Here is a 24,034-nt window from a genome sequence, read left to right as displayed (position 1 = left end):
ACTTTCATTAGCTCTTCTATGCCGTATGAGTCAAATGCTTCCCACAATCGAACCTCCAGGCTCATTGTTCAGCAAATGTTTATGTTCCCTGTATCCAACCATCTTTTTATCACCTTAGTTAGAGAATAAATTCACTGTAATATAATCAAGAGCTGTGTGTGTTGCCTATTTATAGTTCCTGCCAAGAGAATTGACCCTTTAGATATGAGACTGACTGACTGATTTAAGATAATTGAGCGATTATTAACTAACTGATCACTAGTAATAATTGTATAATTATTCAAAACTACCTAGAGGTCCGGAGACTCTAGGATTATAACAACTCCGGTGGTGCCCTTAACGAGGAAATTTTGATTTTATGAATAAAAATTCATAATTGGGTATCAATTCTCATAAATTTATTAAAATGCATAACTAATAAATTTAGGTCTACTACAATATATATATTTAGCACGCTGGCTTACAATACTAGAGTTTTAGCTTACTCAAGCATTGCTATATTAAGGGAAGGCCTTGTTCTTCAGGGAGCTGTGTGCATGGGTGTATGCATGTGTCTTTGTGTTTGATGCTGTAGCTTTGACAGTGGAAGTAAAATAATACAATTTGACACTTAAGTTGCATGCATAGGAATATTATTGGGACAGTTGTGTGACAACCTTTATAATCCAAATAATTTTTAAATAGCCAATTTGATCATACATTTCAAATTGTGTAGATGATGATACATTTCTCTAGTGTGAATACCCTGATAAACCTTCAAATAGCATGACTGCCTAAAACTCTTCCCACATTTGTCACAGAAGTATGGTTTTTCTCCAGTGTGGATGTACTGAAGCATCTCCAAGTCCCCTAAGCAACGGAAACTCTTCCCACATTGTTCACAGACATAAGGCTTTTCTCCGATGTGGATAACATTACACTGAGGAATTTTGAATGACAAAGTGAATCGGAAACTCTTCCCACACTGGTCACAGAAGTATGGCTTTTCTCCATCGTGGATACTCTGATGCCTCTCTAAGTCCTGTAAGTGACAGGAACTTTTCCCATATTGGTCTTAGACATAAAGGCTTTTCTCCAGTGTGGATATGCTGATGAATCTTCAATAGTATAGGTAGTCTGAAACTCATCCCACACTGGTTACAGTGGTGTGGCTTTTCTACAGTGTGGGTAGGCTAATGTTGATCCAGCTGTCCTCCATTAATACTCTCTTCATCATCATCATGATGAGGTCTATCTAGGTTTGTGCTGGTCTTTTTCTATGAAAAAAAGCAAATGGAGAGGAAAAGAGGATATTAATTGGTAAATGTGCCCTAATTACACGGGAAGAGGTGTCCTGATACAAGCACAAATTGGACATGCAGAAGCAAAAAATGGAGTGGGGGTTCTTTTGTCAAGTCTGTTATTTTCTATATAATGAAACACATTATTATCTAAATCATTCATCAGATTGGAGCTCAGCTGCACTTTGAGCTCAATTTTGAAATCCTGCAAATAGTAACTTTATAATCATTTGAAGGATGCTGCTATAATGTGAGCAGATGGGGATCTGTAGTTTAGATACCAGTGGTAGCTTGTGTGAAGAACTAGCCGGGAAGCTGAAAGTAGTTGAGTAGTAGATTTGTTTTGCTTCGAATTCAGCCTGCCAGACTAACTACAACTACAACTCAGGTATTTTGACCTCTCTGTAAACTAAACTACTAATATTTTTGAAACACAGACATTTCTCCATGTGCCACAAATGATTGGCAGTTAAGTTAAATACATCACGGCCCCTAAAACTGAAGAAAAAAAAACGTTGCTGTAGTGACATACTGTTTACATCTTGCTGTTGATTGGATTGCTCCAGATGATTCCAAGCAACCAATATAGAAATTACTACTATCAATGAGGTGTGCCAAACAATTAACTTACATTTTCAAATTCCACACATACTGCAAGTGGCTTTGAATTTAAAGTAACTTACCTCGGTTGATAAACAAATTTTTCTGCTGGTGTTACTCTTTGCTTCAACCATCCGTGAATCAACTCTGACATAATCAAATACAGAGTGTAAGTCGGATAAAAAACCCCAAAACTGCTATAATAACAGTAATTATGATAAGGCTTAGCTCCCACACACAAATAAACATATCTGGAGTGTGCAAATTCTTTCTTGATCTTCAAAACAAACAAAACAATCACTACTAAGTAGCAACAAGAGAGAAAGTGTTAATCTACGTAGACACTTGCAACTGTGAAAAATAACAAACCAGCATTGTAGCTTTCGGTGCTTCAGATAGTGCATTTTTAAATAACTGCAACTTTACCTAAAAAAGATATTAATGCCAACAATAAAACAACAACAATAAAAAAAAATCTAAGTGTGGTTAACTTATATTCTAGTCAGTCTTTCCTTATGCAAAGGAGGATAGGACTCAACTTCACAACAGGACCAGTTAACAATTTACAAAATACATAATGTTAACAAACTCTCAGTTGAAATGAATCAGTTTATTTCACTACATACCCCTTGTGTAAAATTAATAACAAATAAACTCCCAGTAAACAAACGAAGTCTAGTTGTGCCAGTCAAAATGTAGCAGCCAAACAAAGTTTGTTGGCTTTGATCATATAATACTCTTCTAAACTATACATCTACAAATGAATCAGCTGAAGAAAGCTTGTTTTTCTTACCGTTTATGTCTGAATGAAGTTTTAATTGACTTCTGCAGGTTAATGGACGTCCTCACAAAAGATCAGGTTTGACAGATGCACTGATGGTTTCCATGGTAACCAAGGCGGATTCCAATTTCAAAAATGTTTTAAAAATAAAGACGGCATGGAGCGTTATAGTGTATAATATCTGAATCCTGATGGCTTTGCACAGTGATGAACAAAAGTAAATGAATGAATGAATTAAAAATGCAAAATCCCAAATTTTTAATGCAATTTTTATCAGTTTTATTCCAATCACCTAAAGTATGTAAATATAGAAAGTCATATGCATGCTAATATTAAAGGATTGTACAATAGTGTGCTGCCATGCCAATGTTAACCACACACTAAAGCCTACTTTAGTAAAAAACCCAAAGGCTACAAAGCCACAAAACACACGCAGTTAATTAGGGGTCCAAGCCCGAATGGGGCTGGGAAACCGCGAATGCAAGGCATCGCGGTTCCCGGTACCAGCGGAGCTGTGAACCCTATTGGAATCATTCTGGTTTTTATTATTATTCTTCCGTGAAGAAAACTAATACTGCGGCCTAGACGGTAAGTGCTACAGACACGAAATTCATAGGGTAGGTCAAGGTCACCGCAGGCGCAAAAATCCGCACACTTCTACCTCTAGGTGGCACTATAAGCAAGGTCAACGCGTTTGGGCTTGGAACTCCTGCTCACGAAGGCGGATATCAAAAACCTTACATCGACGTGTTCGGGGGATCCACCTGAATCTCGTGGTATAGGCCATGACCATTTCCGCCTAGACTTTTTTTTCCGCTACATCGCTAAGTCTGAAAAACCTATTTTAATTAACTCCTCCGAAGCCACAAGTCCGATCAACACCAAACTTGGCACAGATAATCTCTGGACCAAGCTGAGAAAAGTTTGTAGAGGAACCACAGCCCAATTGTTTAGCATGGTCCCCTTACTACAGGCACCAAAGTTCACTCAAATATGCCCATAGATGGCGGTCTTACTGCAGATTAAAGACGTAAAACAAATCCCATTGACTTACATGCATTTTATATCTCCACAACCACAACTCTGATTGATACCAAATTTGGGTCAACTGTTCCCCATGGGGCTCTGATCACACCTGAAAAATTTGGTGCGATTCGGCCAAAAGGTGGCGCTATAATCGAAGCTCAAATACCATCAGACAATCCCATTCATTTCAATGGGATTTTCAACCAAAGTGGGCCTCATAACTACAGCCCACTACATCACACATTCATAAACCTTATGTCTATGTGTTTGGGGGATGCTGTCGATTCCGATGGTATAGGACCATCTGTGTGATGACGTTTTCATTTCGCTAAATCGCGAAAACTGGAAAACCTATTTTAATTAACTCCTCTGAGGCCGCAAGTCCTATCGGCACGAAACTTGGCACAGACCATCTCTGGACCAAGCCAAAGAAAGTTTGTAGAGGGAATTTTGATCCGCCACAAAACGGCCAAATTATAAGCTTACACATTTTTGCGCAAACACTAAAAACAGGATTTCACGTCAGATCTTACGTTTGCAATGTCCGATCTACACCAAACTCGGGGACCTTATCTGGCACGCACTCCCGAGGGGCTGTGTGAAATTTGGCGTCAATCAGTCTCTAGGTGGCACTATTACTTGGAAATCAAATAACACTCCCATAGACATTCATTTCAGATCTCCGTAACGGCAAGCCCCTTTCATTTCTAACTCTGCTCTTTTATTCTCCACGGGACCCCCGAGCCACGGCGGGACGCCCGGGCCGACTCGCTTACCCTAGCGACAAGCAGGCGTGTTCCTATGAAACTGTCACGGTTGTGCTGGTCTCATGCACACGCCAGAGTTGAATAGTCTTGAACTTTTTGTTTGAATGATCCTCGCTGTTTGTGAGTTTCCAGAATCTATTATTGTTTACTAAATAGTTATCAGGACATCAATAGGAGGGAATTTGCATGGCAGAGCATCCCCACAAAACTGAATGTATCTGGTAAAGTTATGTATAATTTTAACTTAAGCTAAATAGGCTGCAGCGGTGTAGCGCACAGAAGCCGTTGCCATGGTTACTAAGCACACAGCGCCTGCCATTTACTCGCAGAGCGCTGGTCTCTCTGTCTGTTCACATGAGAAGCGCAGAGCAACTCCCCAGGGTCAAGGGTCGCTTCCCGTGTGAAAACACCTTTAAAGCTGCTTGCATGCTGCTCAGACAGCGACCAACTAACACTAACATTCTAAAGTTAGCCGAGGTTGGTTTCAGTCTTTAGAATGTTCAGAAAACCATTTGCGGTTCCACACTGACCAGACAGACTTTTGTTACCTACTTTTTCTTATTTAAGTCTCAAGGTCGAGACTGCAATCACTTTTTGGCAAGTGGAAAACAACTTGTTACTGGGTGTATTGGCCCTTTAAATGTATTTCAACAGGTTAAAAGTACTGGGTGAGCTACATTTAGCCATAACTCATATTCATAGTTTTCACGTGATGTCACATTCCAAGGAAAACGCTCCCTTGGAGGTCAAAAAAGACGTTATTTTCCGCTGCCTGCCAACCAGTAAGCAAGTGATACACTGTTACTTTGAGTTTGTTACTTCTGCATTGCCAAAATGCTGGATGGTTGTTGTGCTTTCAGAAACACTAATTGAGGAGAAGACAAGTCTGAGCTGTGTTAGGTCAAGGAATTCCACACAAGCAAAACGTAAACATTACCGCAGTCGAGCGGCGGCAGGGACCTGGCGGCTTTTAACGGTAGAAGTGCGACAGCAAATGCTGTAACATTATATGGATCGGAAGTGCCCAACACTTGCAGTTTGTGTTCATATTTTTCTTTTTCTTAAGTTAAAGGTGATCCAAATAAAATTTGACTGTTTTTACGGCGTCTCTATAGGGGAGTTCACCGCGCATGTCACGTGACATACATGAAATCAAATCATTTTGAGAACCTTCCAGTCGGCAGGAGGTGGAACAATTTTTTTGGCAAGTGAAAAACTGCATAGGCTATTGGGGTGTATTGGCTATTTAAACGTATGTCAACTGGTAATAAGGACTGATTTAGTTATACTTTTTGGAAAGAGCAATACTACAAAACTCCACATTTCAAATGGTTATAAAAGGACTGGGTTGGTTGGCACAGAGCAAGCAAAGACTACAGTCTGTTTTCTAGATATAAACAAGGATTTTGAACATAGGCCTACCAAACACAAATGTCATCGGCAACAATAGGCTAATTTTATTGCCTATAATAACGTTTTGTCAGGCCTGATAAACTGCAAACACTTCAACTGTGATTATTCTGTTGCAAGAAACATTAACGTTTCACAAAGACATACCATTGCTACCGCGGACAATAAAGTGATCCTTATTAGCACATTATGACATGATGTTTGAGACAAAAGCAGCTGTAGATGTATAGATACAGAGCGTTACAGCTTTAACATGCTGCGCGAGCTCTTGCGGAGGTCAAAGAGTTTTCGGCAGATGATTACTTTTCAGCCCAACACCTGTCGCTTCCTCCTGCGCATGTTCTGATTCAAATTGTGCACGAAGAGGAGAGGCTGTTCACAGACGGGTCCGAGAGAGAGGAGCGAGAAAAGGACACCTTGGTAACCTACACTGACATCAAAGAAAGTCGTGCGCACTGACGTTCCACATGCGAGTATAGGCTTAGTTGTCAAGGGAATGCTCTCAGAATGTTACGGTTTGTTGAAAAACGGTGCACAATACTCAGTACTTTCTCTGTGAGACGGATCACAGCCCCTTTACACAGAACAGAATTTGCAGTATTAATCGGAGAAGAGCTTTCATTCATGGGAATAGAACCCCAACTCTGCCAGTGGTAGTATTTTGTAGAATTGTGAGCGTGAATGTATTTCAATGGTGGATTTTACTTACCTATAGCCAGCAGCGGTTGGTAGTGGTTGATGTTTTTGGTAGTAAGAGGTGGACACATGCGGATGGCAAATGGTGGCAGTGGCAGACCAGACAGCAGGCCAGTCAGCAGGAATTTTAACTGGACCTCTTGCTGGTTTGATGATGGAGGAGGAGCCTCACCAGCTATCAAGGTCTGGCCTGGAGACAAAACCAAATAAAACAAAACTTTGGTTAGTTTAGTAATGGAGCAATTTAAAAAATATTAAACACAGTAAATATAGTATGCTTAGTATTGCTACTTAACACGAGAAGTGTCCATTAAATGTCCTCCTTTCTGTTGCATATTTTTGTAATATGAGGAAGAAGAGTGAGGTGACTGAGCTTTTCCTACATTCTGTCTCAGGGGATACAATCAGCAATAAATCAATATTACAACTTTTATAAAATTATATAGAAACAATTTATGTGATTGAAGCTCTAATGAGGAATGTTCAATAAGTCCTTTAATATTGCATGTGTTGATGTAACTGTTTCCAATATAATATTGAGGCGTACATTGAGATCGCCAGTGTGAATGAAGTGTGCTTTATGATGATCAGCAATTTTATTCAACGGAGTCTGATGGCTAGTAAGAAACAGCTGTTTTGAGTTAAACAAAAATGATGTCAAGGTTTAACAAAAAGGTCTATCTCTACGGGGATCTTTTCCATAATGTTGTCTTGTTGCACTTTTAGTGGATGTATGCTACTTTGATGGTCGCATTTGTCCGCAAAGGATTAAGTTGCAGCCATTGCAGCCTGTTTAGCAGCTGCACGCTGAAGCGTAGAGTCAGAATATTTCGGTAAATTAAGGGTTTATTTCGACTAAACCTGAGTTGGTGATCGGAACAGAGAGACTAACAATGATGGCTTTGAGGAGTTTTTTAATACTTTTTGTCCACTTTGAATGAAGTGGGTTTTACAAAAACACCATAAAGGCAAAATGACTCAATGGTGTCTGGTGCGCCATAGCACTTTTTTGTTTTAGTCCGATATGCTGGTGCTCTAGTGAAACATTTGATGGCAGTGAATGTTGCATACAGCTCCCTATAACTTTTTGTACTTGAGTGTGTGTTCTACAGTATTTTGTATACTGTAGAGCAGTTTCAGTCTGTAAATGTTTAGGGTGGAAGGTCTGGATAGGATTTAGACAGCTACTCTGAAGCAATAATCCTTACGGAAATTTCATTAAAACTGCTGGCAAGAGTTTATTTGACTGTGCCAGTATGAGGTTTACTTGTTTGCAATAATATGCATTAGGAATTACATTATTTCTACAGAGCACAATCACACATTTTTCAGATCTGGCATACCTGGAGCATTACAATACAACATCAGACAAGATTAAACACAAATTAATGAGGCACCTAAAACACAAAAAAAGCTACTAACTGAAGCTACACCACAAGACAACATCAATTATTGAACAGCAACAACGGTCAAACTACAAAAATGAGTTTGCTTGGCAATGTTGTTGACTAGCACTCAGCAGCTAGTTTGCTCAGACCATAAAGCTGCTGTTAGTGGCTCGCTGTGCAGTGAGGTGGGGTCCACAGACACTCTTACTATGCTATATGGCACTAAATTACTTCAAAAATGCGATAATATACCGCATTCTGGATACCTATTTGCTACAGAGCAGATCGACCTTACCGATCTAATCCAAAGCTATTCTTTGACTGAGTAGAAACGCTCACACAATTTCACTACAGCTGAAGCCAGCAGAAAATAGCCTGTATTGTTTGTTTCATTAAGCTGCAGCCTCAGTAATCAAGTTGGGCAGTTTTAGTGATCGAATTTAGTGGTGAGTTGAGACAATTAAGCCACAGACCCATGTTTTACACAGGTGTATGTCTAACCTTCATCCAGTTAAATCTATTTTGCTGATTTCATTAGATTTCGAATATCAGGCAGTCCCCATAATTATAAGCCCCGGGTCTTTTAATATTTTCAGTGACCTAAACACACCTTAATTTTAGGGAAGCATTTAGATGGGAAGGCCTTTCACAATCACAGTGTTAATGACTACAGTTTATACGTTCTAAATGGTCAATCATCTCCTTTTGTGTAATTGCTGCAGAGCTATAGGACATCCTCTAAGGGTGCAACAACCTTGAAGTTATAATTGGTACTGGTTGAGAAATCCATTTGGTTTTCATTTCATGCACCATAATAGGCTTATTTGCATTGGAAATGCAATGGTTCTAAAAATGAGCACCAGTGCAGCTTGAAGATATAATACAATGAGATGAAGACATACTTTCAAACAAACCAATAAATCAATGAATTTAACATGATTGCCATGTTTAGCAATTGAAAATATGCAATGAAGGCAAGTATTGCTTTCTAGGCAGCGCTTGCCTATAGCAATGGTCAGTTTGTCTTTGCCCTTCAGATGCCCTTCTTCTGTCAGCCAATCAGCATCAGATTTTAACAACAAGCTAGCTTTTAACAGAATTTTAGCAACCTGCAGGCCAGTGACATTCCCTCATAACAAGAGCTTTACTGTCAGACAGAGCTATTGCTCCAAGCAGTAGCTGGATCCAATCTGTGTGTGTGTGTGTGTGTGTGTGTGGGTGCGTGTGTGTGCGTGTGTGTGGGAACAGAAAGCAAAATCCTGCCCTCTTATGCCAGCAGGAGTACTACTGCTCCAGCTACCCAAGGCCTTCTGCTCACTGGCAGTTTGACTCATGGTGAACACAACTGACAAACGTACAAAAAAATTCTGCATCTCATTACTACTTTATAGCAACATTCATCTTTTGATAGGCAGTTCTGTTCTAAATCAACAGGGAGGATGGAGAGAGAGGGGTTGAGTAGAGAAGACCAGAGAGAGAGAAAGATAGGAAAGACACTGTAAGCAAATGGATGAGATGGTAAAGAGACAAAAGAGAAAGAGAGGAGGGGCCAAGCACCCATGGGACTCTTTGAGCAGAGCCGCTCAGACTGGGGAATAACGGAATAACACTGGCCTGTGTAGTGCTCAGAGAAGAAACCAGCAGTCATACATTAAAGCAGAGAGTGAAGGCTTGCCCCGAGGCCCACACAACTAACAGAGGTACAATAAAAGATACGCGAAGGCCTCACACATATACCGTATATACACACACACACACACTCACATAAAGCATTCATTCATTTTAGTTTTCACATTTGGCTTTCTTTTTATCGGGAGAAAGCTGTTGCTGCAACAAGAAGCAATATATGTGAGATTAGGCCTTAGAAAATGTTGACACCAACATGTCTGGTGCTCGCTTTGGTGTTAATAGTGATGTGTACAATCGTACCGATCATGCTGTTGAGAGAGAGATCCTGGATCCTCTTCTGGTTTGGGCCCAGTGGAGCTCCACAAAATGACACGGGGGAGTACAGCGGTGAAAGACACGAACTGACACAGAGAGGGGAGAGAATATTAATTAAATACAGTGTGAAAGCAGTGCACACATGAGTTATTGAAACCAAGTGAATGGGGAGTGATAAATGAAGATTGCTTGTGTGGATGATGAATGTAATCCACTTTTTAATAACTGACTACACCAGAGAGAGACAGCAGCATTCCTAGAGGATGACATGTATACTGATCCTTGTATTGATTAGATGCCGCTCAATAAATAAACAGATTATTCCTAGAAAAAAATATTTTTATGACTGCTGGAAACTTTGATGTGAACCAAACAGGTACAGCAGAGTGAAATATCCCACACTGAATAACTCATCTTAATTTATGTCTGTGCTCAGCACACCGTGACACAGCTTCAGGGAGAGAAAGTAACAGGAATAATAATTCATGTCAGTGAAAACCAAACCATCTTTTTAGGATTTGTTTTGGCTTTCAAATTGGAACTTTGAGCACAAGAAAGCATCGGATTATCAATTTAGTATGGTGTGAAAGACAAATGCCATGATCTGAATAGTCCTTAAATAGAAAGCCTGAGCCTATAATAAGACAATTTATCACTAAGTCGCAAAAAGCAAAAACATGCCATTTCACTTTAATTCAATGCGGCTGAGCTCTCTTCACGTCTGCTCAAAATAAATTCTGGTTTGGGTTTGCTCACAGGCTGACAAACCTCTCTCTGCCTCACACAGGAAGCCAACTTAAGAGAGAAATACAAAACTGTCTCCTCGACAGCAGCAAGGGAGTGCTCCATCAAAGGGAAGCAGGGCTTATCAACGATAGCTAAACTCTGTGCACCCCATACCTGCACTAGTGCCTAAGACGACTAAATTTAGGTCAGAGGATTATGTAGTTTAAAGTCAGTTTACGTCACCTTATAAAGTATTCAAATTTTTTACCATTACCTCTCCCTGCCATTTCAGCCACCACTTAAAACACTGTATATATATCTCTGCAGAATTATCTGTGAGTGTATACCTGGGATTGGCAGCAGCCCTGCCTGTGTGGGCTTTGAGCTCCCACAGCATGGCTCTGCCGTCGCTGACCATTAGCGCAGCGTTGTTTTCGTTGACGGGGCAGATAACCATGCGATAAGGCCTGACTGTCTTGGTGACTCGGATGGCATCACACTGAGAACGCAGGTCGTACACCAGCTCGTGGACACTCTGCTCGGGGTCTGAGGGATGGAGAAATAAAGTATTCAAAAGGGTAAAGAGCCAAAGAGAGGATGGGAGAGTGGAAAAGAAAGAAGAGGGGAGATAACAAATAAGATGAAATCAGCAAATCAATTCCGCGTTAATGGAACGGGACAAAAACAAGGAGGAAAAAGGAGAATATGTGGGAGAAAACATTGAGTAGATGTAAATAATAAAGGGAATAGAGACAGAAAGGGGAAGGGAAGTAGATAAGAGTAGGATAAAATTCAACTGAGAGACAGCTTAAGACAATTTTTGAGTAAGTGTGAGAGGAAAGAAGAGGAGCAGAATAGAGAGATAGAAGGCAAGATTTTAGAAGATACGAACCAAAGACAGGAAATTAGTGTGAGAGACTCTGAAACGGAAATGCCAGGAAAAAAGAAGAATGAGCAGCGTGGAAGAGATTGCAAGAAGAATAAGTGAGGGAGAGAGAGATTCAGTGAGACAATGGACAGCCATTGGCCTAACACTAGGCCAAAGATAAATGAGACTGTAAGAGGGTAAATGCCCACTGGAGCATAAAAAATGCTACAGGCTCCGACTGCAGTGCAGTTCGGCTGAATACATGATGACTGGTGGACAGCACGGGAGTGAGAGTGGTTTGTGTATGAGACGAGCATGTTCTGCACGTGTGTGTACATCTCTGCGAAGAGGTTTCATACCTGCTGCTTCCTCTGCAGTGGTAGTGGAGCGACACACTCGGAGGGTGATACACCCGTTCTCATGGAGACAGTAGAGGGCATCCCGCTGAGCGCAGGGAATCACCTGAACACAAAGAGTCAGGGAAACAGGTGTGTGTTAAGGATCACATTTGGGATCTTTTGAAGACATAGTGTTGAACACGTGGTACTTAAGTTTGCTCTTAGTACTGCAACAATCCATCTGTTCCACAGGACGAGAAATTTTACATATTCACCAATATGTGTGTAATTTAGTTTAATTTAGTATACAAATGCAAAACAAAAGCCCTTATGTGAGTCTGAAAAATACAGTGTTTTGTGTCTTATAAAGAGTAACTATAGAAGTTAACTTCTCATAACAGATACAAGGAATAAGGGTTTCAACTAACTAATTGTCATTGAATTAACTGCTGATTCTAAACCCATTTATGCCAGTGAAGGTAAAGAAAATATTACATACACTTTCCAATATAGTGCAATATAAATCAATAACAGCACAATCTGCAGCCTTTTAAAATGGCCATTCAGGTGCATCAACACCTTGTTGAAACTGAACATTTCAACTCTATGTTGATAGATTGTGTATTGGATTGCATTAGATGTACCAACACTGTGTACACCGTGTATATGCCAGATTGGTCAGTGTGTAGTATAAGATGTGCGTGGGTCTATAATTCACTGTTTTTCCTTGGCTCCTGGAGCTTCTACACTCCAGCTTGGACTTTTGCTGAAGTTGTGTCATCAGTCATGCAAATTGGCTGCGTGACAAGCACTTAATAACACTTAGAGAGGGGAGGCGTTGGCCGGACAGAGCCTGGGTGGCTGAATAATACCCCTCTACTCCTGATCTGTGACTTTAGCACTTACTCCTTGACTACAAAGGCTTGTTCTCCAGCTTTGTACTGTTTAACTATGAATACGTGTCTTAAAACAAGATCACTGACAACCCACAAAAAGTATGATTAATGGAAGTACAATAAAATATAAAACAGAACACAATTTCACGCACACAGAAAATGTCAATTAACTATAGTGAAAAGCTAAAGGACAGTAAACTGGTCCTTTCATGTGGATACAGGCATACATATTTGAGGTTATACATTCAAAAATGGGCATATTATGGCTCCAGTTGAGTAGAACTACCAGAAACCATGAGATTTACTCTGTGAAATGACAAGCCACCACGATGGTCATTCCTTTACAGACAGAAACAGAGTGAGAGCAAAGTCAAAAGTGTGGCATTAACAGACAGTTTCTGTTCCATTACTGGCTCTGCAGCCATGACAAATCCACTATCTTATACCCCCACAGCATTCATCAATTTCCAATTAGAAATCCACTCCAAAAGAAGGGAATTGGCACCTAAAGGTCACCTGGTGCTGCTGAATGTGACTTTCGAAAGGAACAAGAAGTCAGCTGATATGTAGTGCTAGTGAGATTTTTTTTTGCTGTAGCTAAGACTGCACAGCAGGGCCGTGCAGTCATCAGACCTTGATGAGGTGAGTACTGACAGCAAGCAAGAAAAGTAGAGAACTTTATCATTCATGGCAGAGGGAATTGGCTTCCTGGAAGAATCATCCATAAAAAGACAGATTTTGGTGAAGTCCTTCGAGTAATGCAACAAAATTAGAAACTGTGTACCAGGTTTCAGACGAGGGGAGGGAAAATAAGAGATGTAGGAAGCGTGTTAGAGTGAGACAGCACATCCATCCTTTCACCTAGACCAGTGCGAACATTCTGCAAGTTGTCTTTGCATGCAACTTCCAAATGCACAACAGGAATGTCTCTCCCAACACATTCCAACACATTAGACAAAATGGCTTAGAGCAAACTAAGCACCTAATTTCCACCCAAAACTAAGTTAACTCTTTTTATCTTTGCAAATTCCACAAACTTTTGATGCCGTCAACCTTTACTGAGATCCTTATTTCACAGAATTTGCAGTACATGTATGCAGTGCCTCACCTGAATGAAGGGCACCCCGGAGCGCTCGATGGCTACAACACCCACTGTCTGGCTGAGCTCCAGGTCCAGGATGAGGATCTCTCTGGGATAAAGCAGCAACATATGGTTCCTCTTGGATGGCAGGTAGGACAGCTGCAGACAGTCGTTCAACGTCACCGCCTCCGCACTGCATTGCCACAAAGCAGAGACAGGAGGGGAATGCACACAAAATAGGAAATGGAAATTTTTTCAGTCAGGTTACTTTCTTGAAAAATATGGAGAGTGCTCCGAAAAAAGGTAAGCTTAAAAAAAAAGCCTAAAACACACCTATGTATTTATTGATAAATTAACTTATTCTTACATTTCAATGTAAGATAACAAGATGTGTTTCCAGTCTTATCCTGCAGACACATCACCAATGATCTTATGAGACTGCTGTAAAAACGCATGCATTTGAAAGATGCAAATATTATGTACAACATCGTGATGATGGATGAGAAAGTCTTAAAACAAGTTTAATAAAAACTGACTCATTCCTAAGATCAACTTGATCTTTATTCATATCTACCCATACAGAAGGCTGAATAAATTAGTTATTACTGCTGTAGTATCTTTGAGCCACAAGCAAATGAGACAGAACTTAAAAGTGAATTTGGTCTAATGACGGGAGGCTGATGAATTAAACAGGCATTGGCAGCATCAGACAAAACTCCTTTCCATTATTTTGAGAGTCCTAAAAATGCTAAGTCTTATCTCACATGTGTTTAAATTAATTACATGTACTATTATCCACAACAGCAGCCAGGTTTGATCTAATCTGTGTGGCAACATAGCAGTCACAAATACTTAGCAGTCATTCCTACAGCTTCATTCCTCTAGGTCACCAGGGTATCAAATAAAGGCGAGACAAACTTTATAACACAATGGAGATCATTATCATCTTGGGGAAAACGGAACAGACAAAGTCGACTCAATGGGAGAACCTTTAGCTGTGGCTGTTACACTGTTGCCAGCTTCCTGAAGTCAGGCGAAGGCTGAAATATCTGAGCCACCAAAGGCAAAACATCAGAAAGAAACAGTTAAAGATACTTCTGTGTCTTAGAAGTAAAAAAAAAACAACAACAACAGATCTTCAAAGAGAAAAAGGAAACAGAGAAGAAGTCGTCCTGTAACCCCAAACCCTCCCAAAATATCCAGCTGTCCAATTTCCAAAACATCACACGCTTCTCACATCTTTCTCACTTTGCTGTCACGCATGCAGCCTACTGCAGTCAGTGGATCATACATAGTTATACACTGCCATATGCAAACATGTGTGCTCACAAACAAAATGTGAGTTGTGCAAGGTGCGTTTGATAGCATGCGAGGCTACCTCAAAGGACTGAAGCTTCAAAGCTTCAAACTCTCTATTATTTAATCATGTTAAATAAACATAGATGACCCAAAGGACATCACAATCAAATACAGTGTTTATACATTATGTAGTCACTTCAGCTTGAGCTTCTGATGTCTAGACAATACTGAATAAACTCACACAACTTGATACTGGCAGGCAGTGGTGCATAAATCATGACTTTGGCTTGGATTTGCAAATGAGCACCAATGTGTGCATATTTATGTTTAATAACGGAGCCCTCCCCAAGTCTTGGCTAAGAAAAGACCAGCAGCATATGGAAATGGCAGTGGGGACCCAAAAAAATTAAGATAAAACTGAACTTCAAACTCTCATTAAAAAAAACTATTAAAAACAGACAAAACAAATATCTACAACATCAAACACAGTAAACCTTTTTCACTTTAGTTGGTCATGACCTTGAATTTTAGATATCTTTTGCGGTTTTTAAGAGAATAGGCCCACACGTATTATTTAGCACATGAGCCAACAGAGCATGTCAGCCACTGTAGCTTCTCCTGCATGCTTGTAAAAGCAATGACTGATGGTGCATTTATGTGGCCCTCCTTAAATCTTTATTGCAAACAGAGGATTAAAGTGTACATGGGACATTAAGAAGTATACAGAACAGTCTACAAATATATAAGTGACAAATAATAAAAATTTGCCAGTGGTAGTCCATATTAATTAAATTGCTCTGATAATGCTAATCCAACACATCTTTGCTGTAGCATCCATGTTGATTCCACATTACGACTTAAGAGCACATGAACACACAATGAAGTCGGAAGAAAAACTTCACAACTCGGGAAATGGGACCATCCGAGGAGCACGTGAATGCACCGTGAGCCGTTGGTTGCAATTTGCAACTCTCACCACTAGATGCCACTAAAACTTAAGATTTTGCGTTTAATCAAACTACATTTTCTGCAGCCTATCAATATATTAACATTCAATAATTACTTCTATATGTACTTGTTTTCATTGTTAAAGACACAGTACGTCATTACCGCACTGGATTGAAATTGCCTTCACACCCGCAGTGGAAACAATACATTAATACTAATTTTATTGTTATTTAGCTACTGTTGATTTTCTTTACACCATGCGAGAGCTGTATTAAGTTACTGCTAAAGCAAATGCAACATCGCAAGGGATCCCTCACAATAAAAGCATTCAACCTCGGGTATATTGTGAAGCAGTCATAGGATATACAATGTACTTGTGACTTGTACGGTTAGCATCGTTCATTAAATGCCTGTACAAGACCACACTTGTTTTATGCATTTTTTATTTTTTTTTAAATCAGCAGATCCGGAAGGAGCAGCTACAGTGAACGGTTACATGGAGAGTTGCAGGCAACAGGCTGCACAGCATCAACTCCTCCACAGCTGTCTGAAATCTTAACTTTATTGTTCTTCTAGTATTTTTGTGAAATTAAATTTATAAACATTATAATTCTGACAATAAACGTGTGTGAACTGGCATGTTTGAATGTGAGCATGAAGCCAATTTCTGTCATCTTGATAAAGGCACCAAATCTGGGCTGGCTAACAACCAGATTAATGGCTGCCTGATGAGACACTAATGTGCATGATAGAGTACTGTATACACCGAGTTTCTGAACACTCTGGGAAAGCAAATCCTTGTTTAAATCCACCATCTATCAACCACAGGCAGACAGAGCCAGAGAGGAGAGATACTGTAACACTGACCATGATAAACACCCATAACTGACACACAGACAAAGGTACACTGAAGGAATTCAGCATTTTCAAGAGCAATTACACGCTGTGTGGAAGGTGAGGGAAGAGGGTGTCACATACCGATAGAAGACACAGAGACTGAAATGGACACGACAAGGGAGGCGAGAGAGAGAATAAAGACAAGTAAGATTAATAGTGTTTGTTATTACTGCTGGTTGGATGGGTGGACAGAGAGGCCGGGGTGCTGCTGCTATAAATAAGCCTGTTTGACAGTCACAACCGCTCAGACAGGAAGCTGCCAGTGCATCAAACAAGCCTTTGGTTCCTGATCCGTCGCAACTTTTTGTAAAGTAATGCTGTACACAATTTTGCTTAAGTTTGTCACTTAATATATACCTTCATGTACTTAATAATATCCATATAAATTAGGTTAGCTGCTGCTTCTTTGTATTTCAGTGTTAAATAGCAATGTAGTAAATCTGCCAAATCTTTCCCTATTCTTGTGGCCCCTCAATTTCCTGACACTTGACTTGATTTATCACCAGATCTGAGCTTAATTGATATGACACTCCCAATTCCATCAATGTCAAACCATGATGAAAAAAAAGTCACCAAACTCTATCCTGGAAGTGAACAAAACAAACAAACTTTTCCATGCAAGTCAACCACAAGATGAAAACAAGATCCAAAATCCATTATTATTCTCTCATATCTAAGCCGGTTATTTCATTCTGTTAGAGAAAGATAAATTTTGGCAAATCCCTTTGGTGTAGCTCGTATAATAAAAGAGAAGAGCAGCACAAGTTACAGAAAGAGGAAAATGCAGGCAGCCTGACTTATCCTGTTGTGTTAATATGCTCCCCAAACTGTATTTCTTACTTTGCACACACTCATGTCTATGGGATATACAGTAAACTTTGATTAATCAAACAAGACATCAGTGCCTGAATATGTTGCCCAGCAGCAAAGGACACAACTAATCAGCTCATGCCGACAGGTGCAGATTCACTACAGGCCAAGGGCATATACATACACTTTGTTGCTAAAAATGTCCTGAGTGTTGAAAAAAGGACAAATAAAAATTATCTCTTGTAACTCTGTTGGAATAAAACTCAATTGAGTTGACCCTGAGCATTGCCCTTTAATCCCAATTGCCGGAGTAGGACTGCAAGAGACTTTACTTGAAATGCAGACCAGGTAGATTTTTAAGAGTGATTTATGGGAAAGAGTCTGACAGATTTTGAAAGTGGTTTAAAATATGTAACAACATATTGCAATTAGTTAAGTCTAATATAGTGGCTCTTACGTGGGTTTTTCATTGGTGATGAGGACTTTGACCTTGTTGAGGGCCTTCTTGGCGCCAGTAGGGGCAGGGGCAGCAGCGGGCGCAGGCTTGGTGTGGGCGGGGCTTGCATGGGGGCTGGCAATGTAGACCTTTTTGCCAGCGCTACCTGGTGGTTTGGAGTGGGTAAAGTCTGTGATGAAGACTATTCCTTCGCTGGTCAGCACTGCCAAGAAAGAAAAACACTATGAAGATGCGTTTGCTTGCTTGTGTTAGCAACTTTGCATCTGTCACTTATGTATCCGTTTTTTCCCCTTGCGTTTTGCAAAAATAATGAAGAACGGAAAATGTGCTAAGATATATTCAGGCATAGTATTGAATTTCGAGAAAGTGAAAAAGTGAAACGGTGAATAAACTAAGGCCGAGTCAGATTTTTGGACACTACGTTGTATACCTACACGCCATATTGGAAGGGTCAAAGGGATCAAAGGAAAAGGAGAGGATGTTCTCAGCATAGCTTTTCTTCCACAGCTTGGTGCCCGTGTCTCCGTTCCACAGAACGATGTAGTTGGGAGGGTGGATGGCTAAAAGCAGATCCCGAGACGCATCCTGATTCCACAGCCACTCCAAGTCTAGCAGAGAAGGACAGCAATATAGAGAGGAGAATGTGAGAATGAAGAGGATGGAGGCGTAATGTGCGCCACTGCCAGGAGGGAGGACAGAGAATGATAGTAAGAGCATCTTAATGAAAACAAATAGCCGACAACAGAGCAACAGATCAAAGCTTTGCCTTTGGCAGTGCTGACAGGGTAATGGTCTCTTCCTGTACAGAGCTGATGGACAAAGAATCAATCCAGGCCTACATGGAGGGGAAGGGGTGGGGGGTTGGGGGGTCCTGGAAGATCTCTTACCTTGGATAGGTTTGGAGTGCTCCTGGATTTCACAATGGGCGGTGCCACTGACCACATCCCACACTATGATCTTCCCAGAGGCATCTCCTGAAGCCAACCGCAAACAGTAGGGAGAGCTCAAGTTGTGGTAGTAGTTTTCCCTGGACCATTTCACCTACCAAACACAAAACACAGGCTGAGTATGTGGCAGTCGCTATGGAAACACTGCAAGACTTACACTTTGTATGTGTGAAGAAAGTAAAACAAACAGAATAACTAGTCCATATAAATGTGAGCTTAATGGAAAAGGATGCAGAAAATAGAAGAAATAACATCAGACCCTGTAGGAAACACAACATTGTAATGCAGCCAATGCAAGCTCTACATTTAAAGAGGTCATATTATGCTCATTTTCAGGTTCAAAATCGTATTTAGAGGTTGTATCAGAACATGGTTTCATTTTCAAAAAAAACCATATTTTTTGTCATACTACACACTGCTGCAGCTCCACCGCGACTTGTAAGGTAAGTTAATAGTCTACCAATTTTTTTTATTGAGTGAAGTCTGTGCAAGAACACATGCACATAAGACGGCTACTGCCCCCCCGCGAGTGTGCGCGCACCCGATGACATTGTCCATCCCGATGTTTCATTGTAGACATCGTCCGATGGAAATATGGTTGACATCGCCCAACCCTAGCGGACTTCTTGTCACTGTTTGCTGTAGCTGTAGTACAGTGTTTTTCCTCCGGTGTTTTTGAGGGTATGTCGGATTAGCCGCTAGGCTAGCATTATGACGCACGTTTTGCTGTGACGTCACAGAGAATAAAAGGAAAATGCTGGTCTAAAAACGAGCTGTTGTCAGGCATTTCAGAGCAGTGTTTTCTGAAGGAGATGGGAACTCCCTTTGGGGTGGACTTTGGGATTTTTCACTTTGCAAACCTGTTACATGCATAAAAAAAAGATATTAACTCTATAAAGGCGAGGGAAAAAAAGCCAAGAAGCATAATAGGACCTCTTTAAAGGTGAGGTATGCGAGTCTAGAGAAATCCAATACCATGATACCATGGATATAAAAGCGAACAACAACACAGCAAGTAATGTAACTAATGATAGCTGAGTTGAAGGCTACAAAAATATCCTTACAGTTGCTGCTGTAAAGCTAAAATGCAGAGAGGAGGAGACAGTCCCAGAGGCAGTGCAACAACTCCAGACAGCAGTACTTACATCTCTCCTGCTGCTATAGCTAACATCACAACAACAGCATGTCTTGGCAAACTACAAAATAAGCTGAATGTCTGTGTGCAAGTCATTTAACGTTACCTGACACATAAAAAAGATGTGTATAAGATTAAAATCACATTCCTCGCCTTTAAAAGACAAATTATTCTATGAACAAGTTTATTAATAATAATAATTGATTATGTCTGTGTCTTTGTTCTTGAATGGGCATGATCTTTACACTGCCTACTTCTTTTTTTTTTAAATTTAGCAAGCTTTCTTGTGTCAGGCTGGGTGGTAAGGAATGGCCCACTGCTGTGGCTGCAGTGCTTTACAAGATTAAAGTGTGCTTCCAAGTGAGGAATGGGAGCATCGGACTGAGCCCAGGCACTGATAATCACTGTAGAATTTATTGCCCATTATTATCCTTCTACAAAACACACAATAGGAATCTCAGTCAATACAGAAGCAACCTTGCACCACTGTTGCTAATGTTGGCTTACACAGTGAAGCAGAGCTGAATCAGTCTGGCAGAGAGGGACAAAAACAACTTAGAGCAAGGTCACACAATGCTAACATTTACACTGGGTGATAAAATACTACTCCATTGAAACTGACATGTATATAAAGAACATATAGTATATGTACAGTAAGTCTACTGAAGACATTTAAAGCTTACAAACCATACTTCACATACATATACATGCTGACTGTCAGATTTTTGTTTTTGCCAAGTTCAATTGTGTCAACACTTTTGAGATTGAGAATAAAAAAAAAAGGAAATAAGAAGCGGAAAAAGTGTCTCAAAACCAAACTTCTATATCTAACATATTCTTTTCACATTAATCAAACCAAATTGTCATATTCATTCTTTAACGTAAACCTAAAAATATTGTACACTAAATCGTCAGCTTAACTTACTGACAGATGCCAAATTTTATTCTGTAGCCTACAGAGAAGTTATTAGTCTATTAACTGATTAGTCAATTAGAAAATATAATAGATAGAAAATTAACAAACAAAACTGATTTTTCATTTTTCACCATTTTTCCAGATGTTATAGTAGGGTTGAACGATTGAAAAGAATATCATATTGCAATTATTTTGACATACTGCAATATGATTTGCGATACTAGGGGGGTGATCATTTTACATCATTATTCTCATTTTCATTGAAAAACATATTAAAATGAATAATGGTATGATTTTTGTAGGAATCTGTACTAAACAAATATGTTTTCTTAAATCTCTAGAATATGATGTGTTGGCCAGGACATCTCTGCAGCACGACAATATTTAATTTAAAATTATATTTTAAAACACAAAAACCTTTAATAATTATTGTGCCGCCTGAGATTTGAAAACTGCATTATGCCATATTGCGATTTTGATAAAATTTCTATTATTTGTTCAGCCCTATAGATTAAACAACTAATAATTAACTGAGAAAATAACCAAAAGTGTAATCGAATGAAAACAATGGTTAGTTGCAGCCCTACCATGGAGATAAATAATTAGACAGATGAGCCTATAAAAACATTTACGTAGGAAACCCACCTTGACCACATTAGCTTTGTGCCTCTCCAACACCTGGATGGTCTGGGCCGTCTTTGGATCGATGATGAGAATACTGGAGTGACATCCCTGAGCTATCAGCCCCTGCCAACCCCTACAGTAAATTAAAGCCAGAGAGAATGATGGCAGGGTGAGCATAACAGAAATAGAGGAAGGTGAATGCTGAAGCAAGTGTGAGGGAACTGAAAGTTCAGTCCACTACAGAATAAAAGAGATGGTTTGTAAGTGGGAGCCAAGTAATGCACCAGACCAAGCAAATTTCGAGATGTGAATATAAACATTTCATTTTATGAGACAACATCAATGAATGCACCCATTTGACCTAACACTGGTTTATACCCTGTCTTATGGATATAGTATAATTTGAAAGCTGTGTCTGCATTACACTTTCTTGCTTGCCGCTCCATGTCAATATCTATCTTCATCTTTTAGCATACATACAACTTCTGCATGCACATGTGGCTGGATCGCATCCAGACTGCACAAAAACCCCAACTCAATACCACATCAAATTCCACATGAAAAGCTCCAATATGATCTAATATCAGTTTTGTTGTACACAGACTTTCAATTGATGCCTTGTGCAACAGACTGATACAACTCATGGCTGAAGTGTGTAACTGTAAACCAAATTAACAGAATAATAACAAAAAGAAAATAAAGAGTAGACTCAGGGGAAGTCTGCACTATTTACTACTACACATGCTGTCTACCTGCACGAGGTAAATCATATCCAGAATATTTAGCCTACACTGAAAGTGACTTTCATTGAAGATGTTATTGCAAAGAATATTGCTAAATAAAATGTAATATCAATGGTTGCAAGCTTCATGTAGGTGGAGACAAACTTGGTGATTGAGCAGACCTTGTCGAAACTGGTAAAAACTTAAACTGCAGCCACAGTCTCTGCTGTGTTACTCTGGGAAAATGAGGCATTAGGCCCAGCAAAATGTCAAATCACATCACATGACACAAGATGCCCTAATACATGTTTCTCTGGTTTGTTGAGAAAAACAATACAGTCACTGGCATCCTTCTAGGCAGCAATGAAAGAAAACAATATAATGAAACGCATACACTGTAATTAGCACTTCGTAAACATCATCTGTCAGTAGCGCATCTTGACTGAAGCAGCTACAAAATTATGCTAACGGCAGAGGTGCTGTGACGTTACTCACCAATCTACAGCGGTTTTATTCTGCAAATTGAGAGTGCCAGTCAACGTCCGAGCCGCGAGTTTGATGTTGACAGTGTACGGAATCATAATTGTTGATCACTATTTGTGCTACATTAACATTTGTTGACTATAAGCCGTTACAATTGATTAGCTTCTGTGGTTCGTCTCTGTTAAGATTACTAACGGGAAGTGAAACGGTGTTTCTCAGTGAAACGCCGTGTGGGAATAAATCCCAGCGTAACAAGGTTCCCCGATTGAGTTTCAATGCGGAAACAAATTGTTGAAATGATTAAATTCTCACAAAATACCAAATGCTTTTTTTATTGACAAGACAAGAAAAAAAGATTTTTTAGATATTATTTCATATTAAGTTACTATTTATTTTACATCCAATGGTCCCCTAACTTTACTCTGCTGTGGGGAATTCTTATTGTTTCATCTTTAACCAAATCTTTGAGGGTTTTTTTTATTGTCAGGGACAACTCACTGTCCCATATAATGTATTGATTGGGTATAAATTTGTAGACATGTAGACAAGCAAGCAGTATTTGCATATAGAAATCCAATATTTAACACCCCCTTCTATCAAATCAGAAGTTGCATTTTAGCTTAAACAGAATAGCACGAATTAAATCCAAAATACAATTACATATTCTCTCTCTTTGTTTTTAAATAATTGTAAGAGCCATTTCATCTTAAAAGTATTGTTAAATGTGTTAAAATCTAGGATCTCAAGAAGGGGGGGAGTGCATAAAAATTGGAACATAGGCGAGATACTTTATCTCTCATAGTTTAGTGACCTTAACAAACAGTTTCCACAAACTGGTAGATTACTATAATGATGCCTGTTGATGACCAAGAACAATAAATCCCATCTTTGTCACATGATTATTGGATTTTGTTCACAATCTGCTGCAGCTCTTCTCTGAATTGCATATTAATAATCAATTGGTTGACTCAAGATTGCATCTCACTTTACATCCT

General features: G+C 39.7%; 1 protein-coding gene and 1 long non-coding RNA gene across 2 annotated transcripts in view; both read right to left on the bottom strand.

Moving 5' to 3' along the window:
* wdr11 (WD repeat domain 11) overlaps positions 1-23,244 on the bottom strand; it is a 71,350-nt gene extending 48,106 nt beyond the window's left edge. The window contains exons 1-10 of the mRNA XM_046070257.1: positions 23,052-23,244; positions 21,856-21,967; positions 19,100-19,253; positions 18,647-18,820; positions 18,213-18,414; positions 13,829-13,994; positions 11,846-11,948; positions 10,966-11,164; positions 9,878-9,978; positions 6,574-6,750 (exon numbers count right to left, since the gene is read on the bottom strand). Of these exons, the coding sequence (XP_045926213.1) occupies positions 6,574-6,750; positions 9,878-9,978; positions 10,966-11,164; positions 11,846-11,948; positions 13,829-13,994; positions 18,213-18,414; positions 18,647-18,820; positions 19,100-19,253; positions 21,856-21,967; positions 23,052-23,137 (1,474 nt within the window). The 5' untranslated portion in view covers positions 23,138-23,244. The remainder of the gene's footprint in view (positions 1-6,573; positions 6,751-9,877; positions 9,979-10,965; positions 11,165-11,845; positions 11,949-13,828; positions 13,995-18,212; positions 18,415-18,646; positions 18,821-19,099; positions 19,254-21,855; positions 21,968-23,051) is intronic.
* On the bottom strand, positions 616-2,771 carry LOC123983842. The gene is made up of 3 exons (XR_006828304.1): positions 2,674-2,771; positions 1,964-2,027; positions 616-1,256 (listed from the first exon to the last, which is right to left on the bottom strand). It is a non-coding gene; the product is annotated as an uncharacterized LOC123983842 (long non-coding RNA).
* Positions 23,245-24,034: the final 790 nt, after the last annotated feature.

This window comes from Micropterus dolomieu, linkage group LG15 (genome assembly GCF_021292245.1).
Source record: "Micropterus dolomieu isolate WLL.071019.BEF.003 ecotype Adirondacks linkage group LG15, ASM2129224v1, whole genome shotgun sequence".
Lineage (NCBI taxonomy): Eukaryota > Metazoa > Chordata > Actinopteri > Centrarchiformes > Centrarchidae > Micropterus > Micropterus dolomieu.
Note: the sequence above shows the minus strand (reverse complement) of the source record. Positions and strands in the feature narration are given on the sequence as shown.